The sequence below is a fragment of the Clavelina lepadiformis genome, chromosome 5 (assembly GCF_947623445.1).
Source record: "Clavelina lepadiformis chromosome 5, kaClaLepa1.1, whole genome shotgun sequence".
Classification (NCBI taxonomy): Eukaryota; Metazoa; Chordata; class Ascidiacea; order Aplousobranchia; family Clavelinidae; genus Clavelina; species Clavelina lepadiformis.
Window position 1 is genome coordinate 7,462,721 of NC_135244.1, and position 14,273 is coordinate 7,476,993.

General features: G+C 35.9%; 1 protein-coding gene and 1 long non-coding RNA gene across 3 annotated transcripts; both read right to left on the reverse strand.

Moving 5' to 3' along the window:
• Positions 1-427: 427 nt before the first annotated feature.
• On the reverse strand, positions 428-10,792 carry LOC143461282 (uncharacterized). Of its 2 annotated transcripts, XM_076959145.1 has the most exons (22): positions 10,636-10,792; positions 10,183-10,324; positions 9,228-9,313; positions 8,616-8,847; positions 8,155-8,385; positions 7,637-7,777; positions 7,254-7,377; positions 6,554-6,740; positions 6,168-6,302; positions 5,907-6,014; positions 5,644-5,781; positions 5,147-5,321; positions 4,813-4,946; positions 4,530-4,683; positions 4,156-4,325; positions 3,903-4,058; positions 3,619-3,735; positions 3,296-3,433; positions 2,971-3,180; positions 2,578-2,709; positions 2,267-2,375; positions 428-1,282 (listed from the first exon to the last, which is right to left on the reverse strand). In XM_076959145.1, the coding sequence occupies exons 1-22, from the start codon at positions 10,739-10,741 to the stop codon at positions 1,165-1,167; spliced, it is 3,243 nt and encodes a 1,080-aa protein (XP_076815260.1). In that variant the 5' UTR covers positions 10,742-10,792; the 3' UTR covers positions 428-1,164. The 2 variants fall into 2 exon arrangements, with proteins under 2 accessions (XP_076815260.1, XP_076815261.1); XM_076959146.1 differs by lacking the exons at positions 4,813-4,946; positions 5,147-5,321.
• A 1,525-nt stretch (positions 10,793-12,317) lies between these two features.
• On the reverse strand, positions 12,318-14,268 carry LOC143460605 (uncharacterized). Its single transcript, XR_013117914.1, has 3 exons — positions 14,188-14,268; positions 13,976-14,036; positions 12,318-13,178 (listed from the first exon to the last, which is right to left on the reverse strand). It is a non-coding gene; the product is annotated as an uncharacterized LOC143460605 (long non-coding RNA).
• Between the last annotated feature and the right edge of the window lie 5 nt (positions 14,269-14,273).

Sequence of the window (14,273 nt, forward strand, 5' to 3'; positions counted from 1 at the left end):
GAAATGAATATAAACGGCAAACCTGTGCCCTTTTGTCAAGCCCCGAAATACTTTGGGTTAACTTTAGACAGATCTATCACGTATCGTTCCACACCTTGAGCCACTATGCAAGAAACTTACATCCCGAGCCGCTTCGATAAAACACTGATGGGGTCGGGCTGGGGCGCTGGAACTACTATATTTGTCGTACAGCAGCTCAAGCCCTAGTCTATTCCTTCGCTGTTCTATTTTATTTCACACACACCCACCCACCAAATCGACACTGTCATAAACATCGTGCAAGTCGTAAAAGGCGCTTTGGTGATCACCTGTCCCAAACCTTCAACAATGGATGCTATGTATTTCTTGCCACAAAAACTAGAGTTATGCGACTGACACTTTTCAGTATTTCAATGGAATTCAAATGTATTATTCTCCTCTTAGGAGATTTTTATAACCTACGAGTATTTTATTCAACATGAACATCTAATTTCTAATATTTACAAAATTATTGTGAAATTAACCGCATGAATGTAAAACGTGCAAAAAATGGAATGTCGATAATGTCAATATAGGTTTAAGGTTTTCGACATTATAGTGATCAATCAGTTACTTTAAAAAAAACAATCTTTGTTATTGAGACAATTATATTACTGGAATGCAGATTAACCGCACGGCTTTCAGAATCTTTATGCATTAACTGAGTATATGCCGTAAATACATAAAAGAGAACTTGGTTGACTTACGCTAAACAGTCTTAGATGGTGAAAGGCTACAATTGTAACTATTTATTATGAAGAGCAATACCACAATATCTTTACAACAAGATTTGTCGCGTACATGTATTTGTCAAATATTGCTATCATAATGTAGACCGTTTGTAGACATCTAACAGAAAAATCTTTTTTACAGATTTTTGTCGCTGAGCCTAAACATTTAGTAAACTTTGAAAGTTAACAGTATATGGGGTTGTATGAATTCATCAACAAACTCGTTCTTATACACTTCAATTAAATTATACATTACTAAAAAGTGATGCTTTTGGCAAGACTACTGTTGGCGATAAAAGTGCATTTATATAAGGCTGGCAAAAAATTGTACACAAACTTGAAAACATCAACTGCAGTTATTTATAAATGATAAATGCATACAATGTTGCTCTAAGATCTGACCAAAGCTTTGTAATCACATCACGCTGTAATGATTGGGGTCGTCAAAAGGATTAGAATCAACGTTGAGAGAGTCATCCTTTCGTTTCCAAAACAAAGGCATAATTGGAGCTCCTGGATTTCTTTTTCGCAACCTAAACGAAATAACATAATTAAAAAGTAATTTCGAAAACTTACACCAATACAGTACATAATACAAATTGTACAGTACAGAATAGGGCAGAAACGTAGAATAAAAATGTAGTCAAGTACAACTTTTGATACTGTGACAACCAAACCACGTGACTCTGTGTCACGTCATAGCCTACGTGCAGAAAAACATCTGCATCAGAAATGATAATGTGAAGACCTTGATTGAACTGGTTCGGAAATTGGAAAACAAATACGTCAGAGGTCAAACTTGGCCAGGATGATGCAACTTTTGAAGAAAAACAACGAACGGAAAAAAGATTTATGCTAAAAAAGGGGATGGTTTGGTTGCGAGTCTAAGAGAGTTGATGGGGATACAGTAAAACGAGTGCATTAAAACGTGATTACCTGAATTACATTTGTTGGGCGACTGAAGGCTATAATAAAAGTGTATTCTGTTGCTGCCGGGGTATTCATTATTTTTGCAGGCGATTTATCAATAGGTAAGTGTACGTTAAATAACATTTACGTATTGATGTAAACCGAAAAATCAAACTTCACGGTCAGAAGTGAGAGGGACTCGTATGCCAACCAAGACGATAGCTAAGTCAAATACAGCTATCCATTGTGACGAAACCTAAAGCGTCATAATACTTGTGCTACACTGCAAACAAGCTTTTATAATTCAATGGCTCCCGGAAAACCACTTCCGGTATGATATCATAATCTCGGACTGAAGAAAATCTTAGCACAACTTAAACCCAGCAATAATTTTGCACCGAATTAGATTTTGTGCAAGTTCCAATAAACACACAACGTTTTTATCTTATTTTTTTATGGCGTTGTCCGAATTTTAAAATGCTTTAACACTAAACAAAGAACAAGCGTCGTCAATGGTCAATATATCGTAAATGTTTGAACACGAGCCGCATCATTGCGAGACAAGTAGCCTATTTTATAACCACTCCGTTACCAAACCGACAACTTACCGCAATACTACGACGAAAGCAAGTATAGCCACAAGTACAATAACTAGGATGCAAATGGCTGCTGTCGCTCCCGCGCTAAGACTTTTGGATCGCCTGCCCACGACCGGCTCTGGTGATAAAAATGCACACACTTTATGAGAAATCTGTTGCTGCCATATTGGCCTATAGTATAGGCCCTATACTGTGTAAGTATGATCGACATGATTCCAGCCTTATAGGAGAGTTCTTATAGGAAACTCCCACGATGTAAGACAAATTTTTCTGGACTTGCTAATAACTTTATGATTAACAATAATAATCAGTAATTTTACCTGGTGGCCCTTGGGAAGCGCCAGTAGATATTGCTGTTGACTGGCTTGAGCTTGGAGTCGACGTCGTTGTGGCTGCTGTAGTTGTTGTGGTTGTCGTTGTTGTTGATGATGATGGTGCAGTTGATGGGGGAGCTGTAGAAAGGTGGTGATCAAGTTTAGGTTAGAAACACATACACTAGCTACAGTATGAGTACATTCAATGGACATTGTAACTATTTTACTGATCGATTGTGAAAAATGTGAAGGTGCTTTCAAACATTTTTGTAGTTGGAAAATACGTATTCCCATAACTCGGTCGGGTATATAATGAAGCTTTTATAACTTGTATACAACTTTCATAACCAACAGGCGACAGGCATAAAAAATTTAAAACTTGTACCGAACACTACATACCTTGGCAAGTTATTCCAAGAAAGTTGGTTATTGCCCATACACCAGTCTCCATGCAGCGATTGATTAGGGTAACATTACTAAAATCGGTAAAGGTTACCAGCTGACCCTGTGCTCTGCAGGTAATGTCGTACACGAAGGTGTCAACGAGACAGTAGCTTTCTGACTGTTGGATGTGAGGAAGTAGAGTCGGTTGTGCTTCACACACCGTTACTACAAGTTGAAAAGATGAGTTTAACAAAAGTTGGTAAAAAGTATTTACCACATAATGAAGATTGACTTATTGATATAAAAACAGATTTAAAAAAAATTCTGATTTTACACTTACCGCTAATAGTAACAGTGAAAGCACAGTGGCCGATGTTATCGTGTTCATCGGTTGCTGTGTACGCAAAGTCATGTAAACCTGGCCCTAACAGAACCGGTGGCGAAACAGACGGCGTGGTTATGCCAAGTGCGCTAGAATCTGCATTCAATACAAGGATACATGTATTACATGTTTGCTATTTTTACTGCGGCGGTATGTGTGTTTATTCCGTTCGGGTCGTAATCATTCAAATAATTTAGTTTCGTAAAAAAACAATGGTCCTTTATAAGTCAGGCGTAACGGCCCAGATAACGGATTAAGATTAGACAATTCAATTTAATTACCGGTTTTGTCGTCTGTCCAAGTTGGTGGTGTCCAGGTTATGTCAGTCATATTATAACAAGGCGGAAGCTGTTGAATAATGTTCTCTGGGCAAGTGTTGCCATGAGTTGGAGGAATTTCTGCAAAATCGCAACAAAGCTTCTTGAAAAATATCATTAAAAACACGATGAAGAACCCACGGTGTATCAACTTAAAACATTGGAAACCATTAACCGGACTTAATAGGTCACAGCTCACAAGCATTGAAGGAGTTTTCGAAAAAACTTATAACACTGGATTTTTATACCATTTCTCGCATGAGCGGCTTCGTCAACACATCGTTTTCCAACTTTTTTGAAACGATCTCCACAAAAGCAGTTGGACCCCGGTGGCGCTCCGGCCAGGCAAAATTGTTGATCAGGACAGAGATCAGCACTGGAGGCGCAAGGATTAGATTGTGAACCTAAAAAAACATATTTTGAAATTTTGTTGCAACGTTAAGTAGAAACATTTATTAAACGAAATACATTATGTTTAATTACCAACATGTTTCTTTTTACCTATATATTGGGCGTAGTAGCTTGTACTAAACACTTGCAAGGATCGCACAGTAAAAAATTCACGTGGGCCATATGGAGCAACTGCAGAAGAGCCCGCTGATATGTTGAAGTATTCCACGCTACGATTTATGCCGTCGTACATGTACAATGTGTTGTTCAAGACCGTCAATCTTACAAAATAAGCACAAATAAAGTTTGTTCTTGTTTGAATCGCTTCAAATGATATTAACCAAAACTAAAAATAATAGTGAAAAATCGCCCATGGTAAAGAGATGAAATACGAAACTCAATTATTTCATTACATTCTTTAATAACTTAGTTATGATCGATTGACTTGTCTAAACGTCTTTTTTGTTTTTGAATGAAAATCTTACTCTGTAATGAAAGCGCCGCTGTTGACCCTATATGGTTGGCTAAACGTGTGCTGTATAGCTCCTGGAGGAATGCTGCCGTTAACGCTTTCCAAATCCCCAAATTGTATTTCATATATAACTGGAATAGTCGCTTCGCTCAGAAACAGTCGCTCATCTGCGAAAGATTCAGTAAAATCTTTAAAATTAATCTGGAAGTCAAAGTAGTGACAGGGTCAACATTTGCGTTAGTTGAAATGAAGAAAATGTTTAGTTGCTAAAATGAAGAAGCTAAAGCGTGAGTTACATTGGTAATCCATTGCCAATGCGTGTGGACGGACTAGACCACCAACAACCAGTTCTTCACCGTTGCCATCAAATCGCATTCGTCGAAGTGTTCCTTCCCCTAACTTATTGTTGGTGTCCGTCCAATAAATAAATCTGAATATTAAGTAAAGGTACAGAAGTGCTTTAAGGCCAAGTGTTGTAAATCTATTTCATGCACTTATTTTCTTTATAGTGCACATCGACAACTGCAGTAGTTGGGGTTATATGAGACAAAATCTTTGTCTCTCAACCATTACAATCAGTAAAGATCGCATGCTGTACCTTGTTTTTTGAAATAAAATATTCAAGCTTACTTGTTTTTAATATCTAGTTCAATACTCTGAATATTGGTGGAATTTTTGACGTCTGCAGGAGGTTTCCTGAGTGTCTTTACAAAATATCCATCGTCAGACATGACGTGAATAAAATCCGTCAAAAAGTCAACAAAGTAAATGTAACCGGTCTGAGGATCAAGTGTCATTGCTTGAGCTGTAATCATAAGAAAGGTACATGTTACGATATCTATACTTTGTTACAATGCGAAGAATTATACTTTTGGTAAATTTACAAAGTTCTTCTTAATCAGATTGCGACGTATACTTATAACGAACTATAAGCAGAACTCGAAACGTCTGCAATAAAACAGTTTTCAGCTTCTTGATCTTAAATTGTATTTTCTCTCTAAATTAATATTAAATTAAAAGCGAGTTTTACGGCATTGTCGAACGCTAACTGGTTTATCTACTCTTCCAAATATTACTCCTTCGGTTAAACTAGGGCTTGGTCCATACACCATAAAAACTCAACTGACCGTATTTCCCACTGTTGATCTTAGTTGCATTTGATCCATCTATGTTAGATTTCCAGATGGATATGTTTCTATGATCATACCAATAAAGCAATCGGTTCGGTAAGTTTGCAATCACATAGTAGGCATCGGCATTATCTCCTGAATGTAAACAAACAAACAATAAAGTAGAGTTAATCTAACTTACAAATAGTGAACCAATTTACAGTTACAACATTTTCTCGTTTGGCATGATTATGTTTTTGGAATTAATTAACAAAATTAACCTAATGGAATTGCGGTGTAACTGTTATTGTTTGGCGAATTAAGAGGCATTGCGAATACTTTTGCCTGTCCGGAATCGGAAAAGAAGATGGATTCCCCTAAGAGGCCACCTGCAAAAATGTACTGTTAAAGAAAATGTTGGTGTGAGAATGCAATATAAGAAAACCGACAAACCTGAAATAACAAATTGAAAGTTCGGCCATAATGTAAGCGAAAATGATTGATAAGAAATCAAATAGTATATTGTAGCTTTTAAAACTTACGTTGTGTACATCCTGTTTCGCCAGTCTTCACGTAGCCTGGAGCGCATGCGCATTCTCTTGATGCATTCAGTCTTGGCAAACATATTTGTGCACATTTGGCTATCGAAGGAGCATCGCATTCTCCTTGAGGATATACTGAAGCAGGATAAACAAACATTTACAAACTACACAAAGTGGTCAAGATGAGAGTATATTAGAACACCAAGGATTACGATTACAAACCTCTTAGAAACCTAACGTTAACAGTAAATTTTCTGAAGAGTATTTTCTTATGATCTACTCTTATCTGAATCATTTTTGATACTATTTTAGTCAGTTCATTAAAATTTGAACTTGTTTTCTAAGTTACGTGCAGCTCAGATACAATGGAAGACAGTCAATCATACCGGAAGGCAACGAAGTTGCATTTGTTTTCTGGTAAACAACAATTGATCTAGGCTTGGTGCCGGTGCTTATATGGGAAACTGTTGGGTTGTCATTAACTCTTGCCTTGGTCACAAAGAAAATATAATACAACAACACCCTTCCGGGATTGACACGCTTCGGTTGAACGTCGGTGAAATAAATATAATTCTGCAAAGCAACATAGCATAAAGTTACTACTATTGTAACACATTTTAGAAATAAATTCTTATTATAAAAGCGACATAAGCCAAAGGTGAAGAGTAAGCATCAGATTCAAAAAAAATTAAGGAGCATTTTAATTGCAATAGATTCCAGTTTAGTTTAAACTTGTTTTCAATTTATCGTAGACGATACAAATACATTTATTGCACTCCCCAAACGGTCTTATGATCATTGACGAAGGAAATGACGTGTCATAATGTTTAATTACTGATGCCTGCAAAGGGTTAGCAATATCACAGTGAAAAAATATTTGAGACCATCAAACTGAACTTTTTGGAGTTGAAATTATTGCTATATCAGTCTCCTGGCTCTTGTTTGTTCTTCACTTAAAAGCTTTTGGTTTTTGTTTTTCAGTTATATAGGCTTTAAGTGGTGCTTATAAACGACCTACGTTTAATCATTTATGTTGCACCAATTGTTAAATACAGCATATGGTTAACAAACATAAGATATACAAACCGAGTAGGTGGCTATTCCCCAAAAAATCGAATTTGATCTTGAATAGATTTCTTTTACATTTGTTCCATCCAAGTTTGAAGATTTCACTAAACCTCGATTACGTAAAAAATCCGTCCAATAAATTCTAAAAAATTGAAAAAATTTAAAATGACAGGCCTAAGTTAAAACCAAAGAACAAAATCATAAAAATCATAAATGCTTGGTTACATTTAGTATAAAAAAGTACACATAACCTGTTTTTACACAAATGGTTCGCTTATGCTAATAAGAACTTCAAAGCAAAAAACGAAAAAATTATTCAAGTGAAGAAAATAAGTTTTAATGCTTGACAGATAGGATCAATATGATCGGAATCAGCTTGCAATAGACAATTTGACACTAACCTATCTTCATCGTAGTCAACCGTTATTCCGGAAACATCATTTACAGCGGGATAGGAGAAGATCACCTGCTTATCTTTTCCCGCCAAATCTGTGGAAATGATCTGAGAGCCTCTCGACCGAAAGGTAGAAAAAAACAGACGCCTGCAATTGCAAAAATCGTTTTATATTGATGGAGATGTTTTCCGTTATCACCAATCCCTACTGTTCACACAAGATGACCAAAATTGTATCTTGCATTTGCAAAGCAGAAAAACCATTTGGATCACATAGTAAACATCTTAAACAATTAAAGACAAGAAATTGTGAATATGGCATTATCAATAATGTGCAGAACAATAGAAACCGCGATTTTATATGACAACAGTGCGCAGTAAAATAATTTGTATAGATGTCTATATTCACTGTTACTTAGCACCAGTACTAACTATAAAGCGCATCTCTTGATTTCGTTCTTGTTGATGATGGTATATACTTATCATAACGCGACTATGATTAATATACCTCTTTATTCGTCATACCTCTTTACACCATGAAGTGCCAACGCATATGTTGGATCTTCTGCTTTATAGACCACAGTAAAGTATTGAAATGTGCTCTCAGTGGCTATTATCCAATTAAGCTCTGAATCGGCCATGTAAAGATTTCCTGACATCCAGTCATAAGCCATACCTTCCACACCGTGCGCCATTCCTTGGTGATACGTTTGCACCGCATTTGTGTCGAAATGACGAACCCCAACAAGTTCCGATCTGATACGGTAAGACAAGATATGGAAGCTTGACGCAAACTCAAACTATGCAAACTCCGCCATAACATGTACCAGACGTATCACAAAGTTTGCTTTGCCATAAGCTGGTTAAACTTTGAATAAATAGTCGTATGTTGCTAAGTAGCTTTTATGCTGTTCTGCTGAGTTATATTCGTACACTATATACGCTGAGAGATGATAGGTGGTGGCTCGGAGGCGTGATGCACTTACTTGTAATCAGCAAAAAAGAATCGCTTCCCGTCGTAGTCCTGCGCTAAGCTCCAGTACTCAGAATTCGGCGACGTTGATTGCAATACACTGTCTATGGTGATGTTTGCACTTTGATTGAAACGACTGGCACCTGATCCTTCTCTCACATACTCTGGATCAGCATTGAGACTGAGTACTCGAGCCAATCTTCGACTTAAGTCATAGCTCGTCCAGATTATTTGAGAATCCGTAACTATAAAAGACAGCGTTGTGGGTGTAGAAAACGCAAAAATAACCACAAAACGCATCTCGCAACAATCCCGAATTTATGCGGTCATGGTTGTTGGAAGTACTATAATACGGTTGTGTTGTTGTGATAAGGGATGTGTGATGAAGAAAAGTGTTTTTTCGTAAAAGGAGGTGGTTGCCGCCGAGTTGACCCAGTTATTTGTAAGGTCACAATATAATTTATGTAAGAAAATGTCATACAGTTTATAAAGCTAGGAACTAATGGTTATATGTTCTAAAGATAGCTAGTCATAGTGGTCATGATACGTCACTATATATACATGCTATAAAGTGTTAAGGTATATAGCTGTGGACGTTTTCTAATATTTTCTAACTGGCACTCACCGCATTTTGGAATTCCACAATACTGAAATCGAACGTTTCGATTGGTTGTGTAACACCAAGTGCCTCTAAGATCTTGGTCGGGATTTCTGAAACAATCAAATCCAGCTTTTTAAGGACTTTAAAAACTTTTTTTTGCAACGATGGTGCACTTTGACCGTGAACCATTGTAAGAATTGTTTAGTTGGCGCATGAAAGCCATGGCCGAGTAAAAAACGATTGCTTGGAAATCAATACTGTAGACTTATACGCTCGAATCTCGCGAGGTAAAGACTTCGAGAAATGCTCCCTAACCATCACCCAGGGTGAAAATATATGGTAGGTATAATTTTAAGACAAAAGGCAGTCGAATGAAAGAAGTTGCCACCCAATATATTTTGATTAGTGTCGTTGCCTTGGGAAAATGAGAAACATTAAACTCTCATTCACGAGGCTTGGAATCAAATATGGGACCCATCTCCACCTTAATAGTTTGTGGTAAGTTTAATAAACTAACAGACTAATTACGTTTTAGGAAGTTGTAAGCTATAAAAATTACGGCAACTCTAACCATAACAAACCTTAGATTTTTATTTATTACTGAAAACATTCCCATTTTAATTTACAAAAATGTGCAAGTTTTTCAAACTAAAGCATTGACTTGTTGACAATGACATACGCAATGCGTTAGCAATGACACGAGCTAAATGAAATGAATGGTGTAATGTGAACAACGAACGAAGGACGCGACTTGGCGGGCTAAAATTATACTGATGAACACCGACGACGTACAGAATGAAAAGTAAAATAAACTTCTGTATAACTATAAAGGCTTAAAAGTAACTTCCTAACACTAAACGCAAATTAAACTAACACAAAGACGAAGCTTCCTTCAAAAGCGTATGTCCTACGCCGGAGGAGATGGCATAGAAGAGGAAGATGCAAAAGTTTTTGTACATTATAGCTTATATCATGTCACCTGCAGTAATTGTGATGTCCACCATCAGCTGGCGTGTGGTTTGGTCGGTGTGGTTGAATCGCGTCCCATCTCTGACAGGTTAACCCATCGAACGTCGTATTTCTAGTGCCACTGTAGTAAATACTTGCCCCGCTAATGCAAACTGTAAGTACGAAACATGTTAATTGAAGCCACACTTGCAAATTATAATCGTTTACATACGTATAGCCGGAAAGACAGTTATTGTTAGTAAAACTTTCCCCATTTGGTTAAGTCGTGAATGATACCATTCATATATTTAACACTTGTTTTGGCAACAAACACTTCAACAAGTTTCTGTTGTTTTATTTAGAGCGATATGCATCACGTTTAATACGTTTTCGAGAGATTAATACAGTATGAGAGACATTGGGATTCGCGTTATATCTAGGACTACTATAGTCTAGTACTATTATTTTATATAGTGTATCCTACCTCCTCTATCAGGGAGAGACTGGGTTGACGTCAACCTTCCTAAGTGTATTAATATCAGCGCAAACTGAAGTGCACGTGCAAAGGCGGTTTTGATATAGCTATGCATGACTTAAATGTTCCTCCTAATATTGTCATGACAAATTAGTAGAAAATGTTTATGTTTCTATATACTATTCAAACAAGTATTCTCGGAAATGAAATATTCTAAACGTTTGTTCTTACAATTCTTGTTATCTAGATTTATCTCCAAGCAAAGTAGAATTATTTTAAAAATTAAAATTTCTTCTGCCTTTTTAACTTTGTCTTGCACACACTTCTAACCCAAAATAAATAGGCTATAGCAAAAATTATAAATACTATAGTTTTTAATTTTAAAACTATGCTTTTAGGTAGCTGTATAGATCTATATAAGTTATTCAACATTAACGAAGTTTTCCTACAATTTTGATCTATAGTCTGAGCAGTTAGACTAGCGATGTTGCAGTAACCACTCAGCACGAACCACTCATACCAAGCAAGTATTTCTGTATATGTTTGCAGAAGAAGTAAATGCTATAGTAATAAACCGGAAATCAGTCGTCTTTCGAATTGAATATCGTGACATCAAAAATGTATAAATTAATCATTTGTCAAAGAAAGTCTTGCGTTACGCAATGTCACAATAAAACATTTTCCAACTGCCTTTTTCCTAATACGATCAATGTTGATCGGTTTATGTTTCTTGGGTGCTTGCAGATATTTAAAAAAACATTTCAATTTCATACAAACAAATACAATGTAATGTGTGATTTTGCATCTAACACTTAAAATAACTTTCATGACTAAAAGCCAATGCTGGCGATCTTACAAGCTATATCAGTATATCACAATATGCAAGGTATAGCGTAAAATAGAAATGTTAATAACTAATTAATTCAAGTATCCACATAACTTATACCAAGCTATGGAAAAAAGTGGAAAGATTTTTTAGGTTTTACCCAAGTCAAGGGGAAATGCTTAAAACTATGACGAAAATATCTTCTTCGATGCTCTGACAAAAAGATAATTTAATCAAACATAAACTTTTGTAACGTGTCGCCATAACAGAAGAAGAACAAGGCTACAGAAGGCAATCACGACCAGATACATAACTGCACTGCACGTTTTGTTTCTTGAGAAGAGGACGTTTTGTTTAGACTTCAGCTCTTTAAAGAAATTTCCTAATTAAAAGTGGTTCATATTAACTTACATACCATTACTTGTAGCAATCATCCAGCTCGTATAATATATACAGTAGTTGAGAGAACAAGGCTATTATAACGTAAAAATCAAAAACCCAAGTAGCACTTGTACGGTAGTACTTGTAGCTTCAGATTATGGCATCATAAAAACGGAAGCTTCGATAACCTGAGATAAACATTGTGAACGTTCATTGCTGGTTGTCCTGAGACCTCATACAACTAAGCTTCTTTGCTTTTACGTTACAGTATTTTTTTAGGTTTGCCTATATTATACATTTTACAACTTTAAATATAAAATGTTCAATAGCAATGAATTTGAAGTTAAAGCAAGCCCACTTCTAGTATACTACCTACAAAACTCAAGGCTGATAGGCCCTGCTTTGTACTTTCGATTAAAGCTAAGGTATAATTCTGAATAAATGTATTACCTCATCTTGTTAAAAAGTCTTTAGACTACAGGACCAAAGTTTGAGTTGTGCATTTTTTTAAGCTGGCGGTACTTATAAGTACAGTACATTTACAAATAAGTTACAAAAAATAAATGGCAAACAACAGTATGTGGAATACAACTAAGTCTTTGGCAAGGAAATGGAATAATGAGAAACACAATACAGAATTCACAACAAAATGATTATTATCAAACACGTTTTGGCAATTAATAATTAAGTGTCCACTAAAACCTTACTACCAATGCGTATCTGAATATTCAATTCAACATTTTACTTACGCTTTAGTACAATACAGTTCTTCGTATTTAAAACACTAATTTGGCTGGTCATGCTGGGTTGGTTATGCTGATTTCTTCGGCAGCATGAAGTATAAATAATAAAACGCTGCAGGGGCTGCAGCAAAAACTGAAATAAAAGCAATTCATGTACATATAACAGCAACAATAAAACATATAACAAGATAACAAATAATACACTTCACATGCACAATGCTCTTGACGGTTTACTGCGATTACTGGTATTAGACTGAAACTTATGTTTTAAAACACATATTTACATAAGAGAAAACGAACCCACTTTGTCGTAACAAATCATGGCTTAAATATAGTCATAAATAAATTAAAGATATATCGACATGGTCAGAGGGCAGTAATAAATCATTTCAAAATAAAAGCGTGATTAGATTAAACAATTGCAAATTGTCACCAAAATATTTCAGAACTTTCGACTTTTATATATTGACATATTCGTGAAGAAATCGAAGCGGTTGTGATTGCTCATTTTCTCTGCTGCGTTCTGCAAACCGAGCAATTACACGATGAAACCCCACACGGTTAGAATCTGTAAAGTCTTTGGTTTCTGGTTGTCTGTTTGTCTGAAGAGCAAAAATAGTATTCAGTGTGGTTCTATTGCAGGCGTGAAGGCGTTCATTTTAGCTCTCGCTCAGATGATGCACGGAGAAGTGTTATGGGAAGAAAATCACCAAAAGTCACCTCGAAAGTAAGTTAAAAAAGTCTTGTACTAGAAAGCTTGTTGGCTGGACTAACGAAGACAATAATTAAACGTAGGTTCCGATGTAGAAGTGTGCATATGCTTTTACAAAATAACACGAAATATCAATAAATAATTGAATCTCATTAGCAGTCGAAATAAAAATAATGGAACCAAGAAAATAATCAAAACATAGCTAATCGTCATCAAAAAGCATCTACAATCGAATCCGAACAATAATATTTTTGGGTGCTTTCATAGAAAAAAATATGATAATTATAGTAATTCAAAAGCAGTTGGCCGAAAGCGGTGTGTAATACAAATTGCCATTCAACGTAATCCATTAGACAAATGCAAATGATGTAGCAAAAACAAACCGCACCGAACAACTCAATACCCTTCTTGTATGAACAATAGATGTAGAAGCCTCAGCAGGCCGTGCAAGTAAAAGTTCTGCTGCCACCGAATGAGAAGTTCTCAGCGAAAACAAAACAGAAAAAGGACAGAGTTGAATGCAACAATCGTTTTTGTGCATATTTAAGCCATGAAAGAAAGAATTTATATATCAAAGCAGTTATAGTGAGCTCACCTAAAGCAGATTGTTAGGAAAATGCAATTAGAATTATGGTAAACATAGAACGAATATAATATCACTATGCAAGTTAAAGCAACCGTGCTCACTTTTCTTTTCCAACATATAAGAAACTTGTCTCTGGCGAGGTGAGATTTGTAACGGCGTAACCTGTCAAGAAAAAAAGAAATATAAATTTCAAAGTATTTTTAACTGGAAGTAAATTGTGATATAAACTGCTAATTTGCAGGTATCGCAATACACAATCGTATATTATTGAATTCTTTAAGCCGATATATCAGTAATATTAAAAAGGTCTTACATGATTGCAGAGAAAAACATAACAGCAGCGAAAAGCAGAGTGCAACCTATGATAGTCCCAAAAATAACACCCTTATTCCAGGTTTT

What these genes read in the sequence shown, in the direction of transcription:
- LOC143461282 (XM_076959145.1), bottom strand. Translation starts at nt 10,741, where the DNA reads ATGCATAGCTATATCAAAACCGCCTTTGCACGTGCACTTCAGTTTGCG. An exon ending in CGAAACAGGATGTACACAAC is followed by an intron (nt 6,015 to 6,167) that starts GTAAGTTTTAAA and finishes ACATTTTTGCAG; the next exon opens with GTGGCCTCTTAGGGGAATCC. An exon ending in GAACTAGATATTAAAAACAA is followed by an intron (nt 4,947 to 5,146) that starts GTAAGCTTGAAT and finishes CTTAATATTCAG; the next exon opens with ATTTATTTATTGGACGGACA.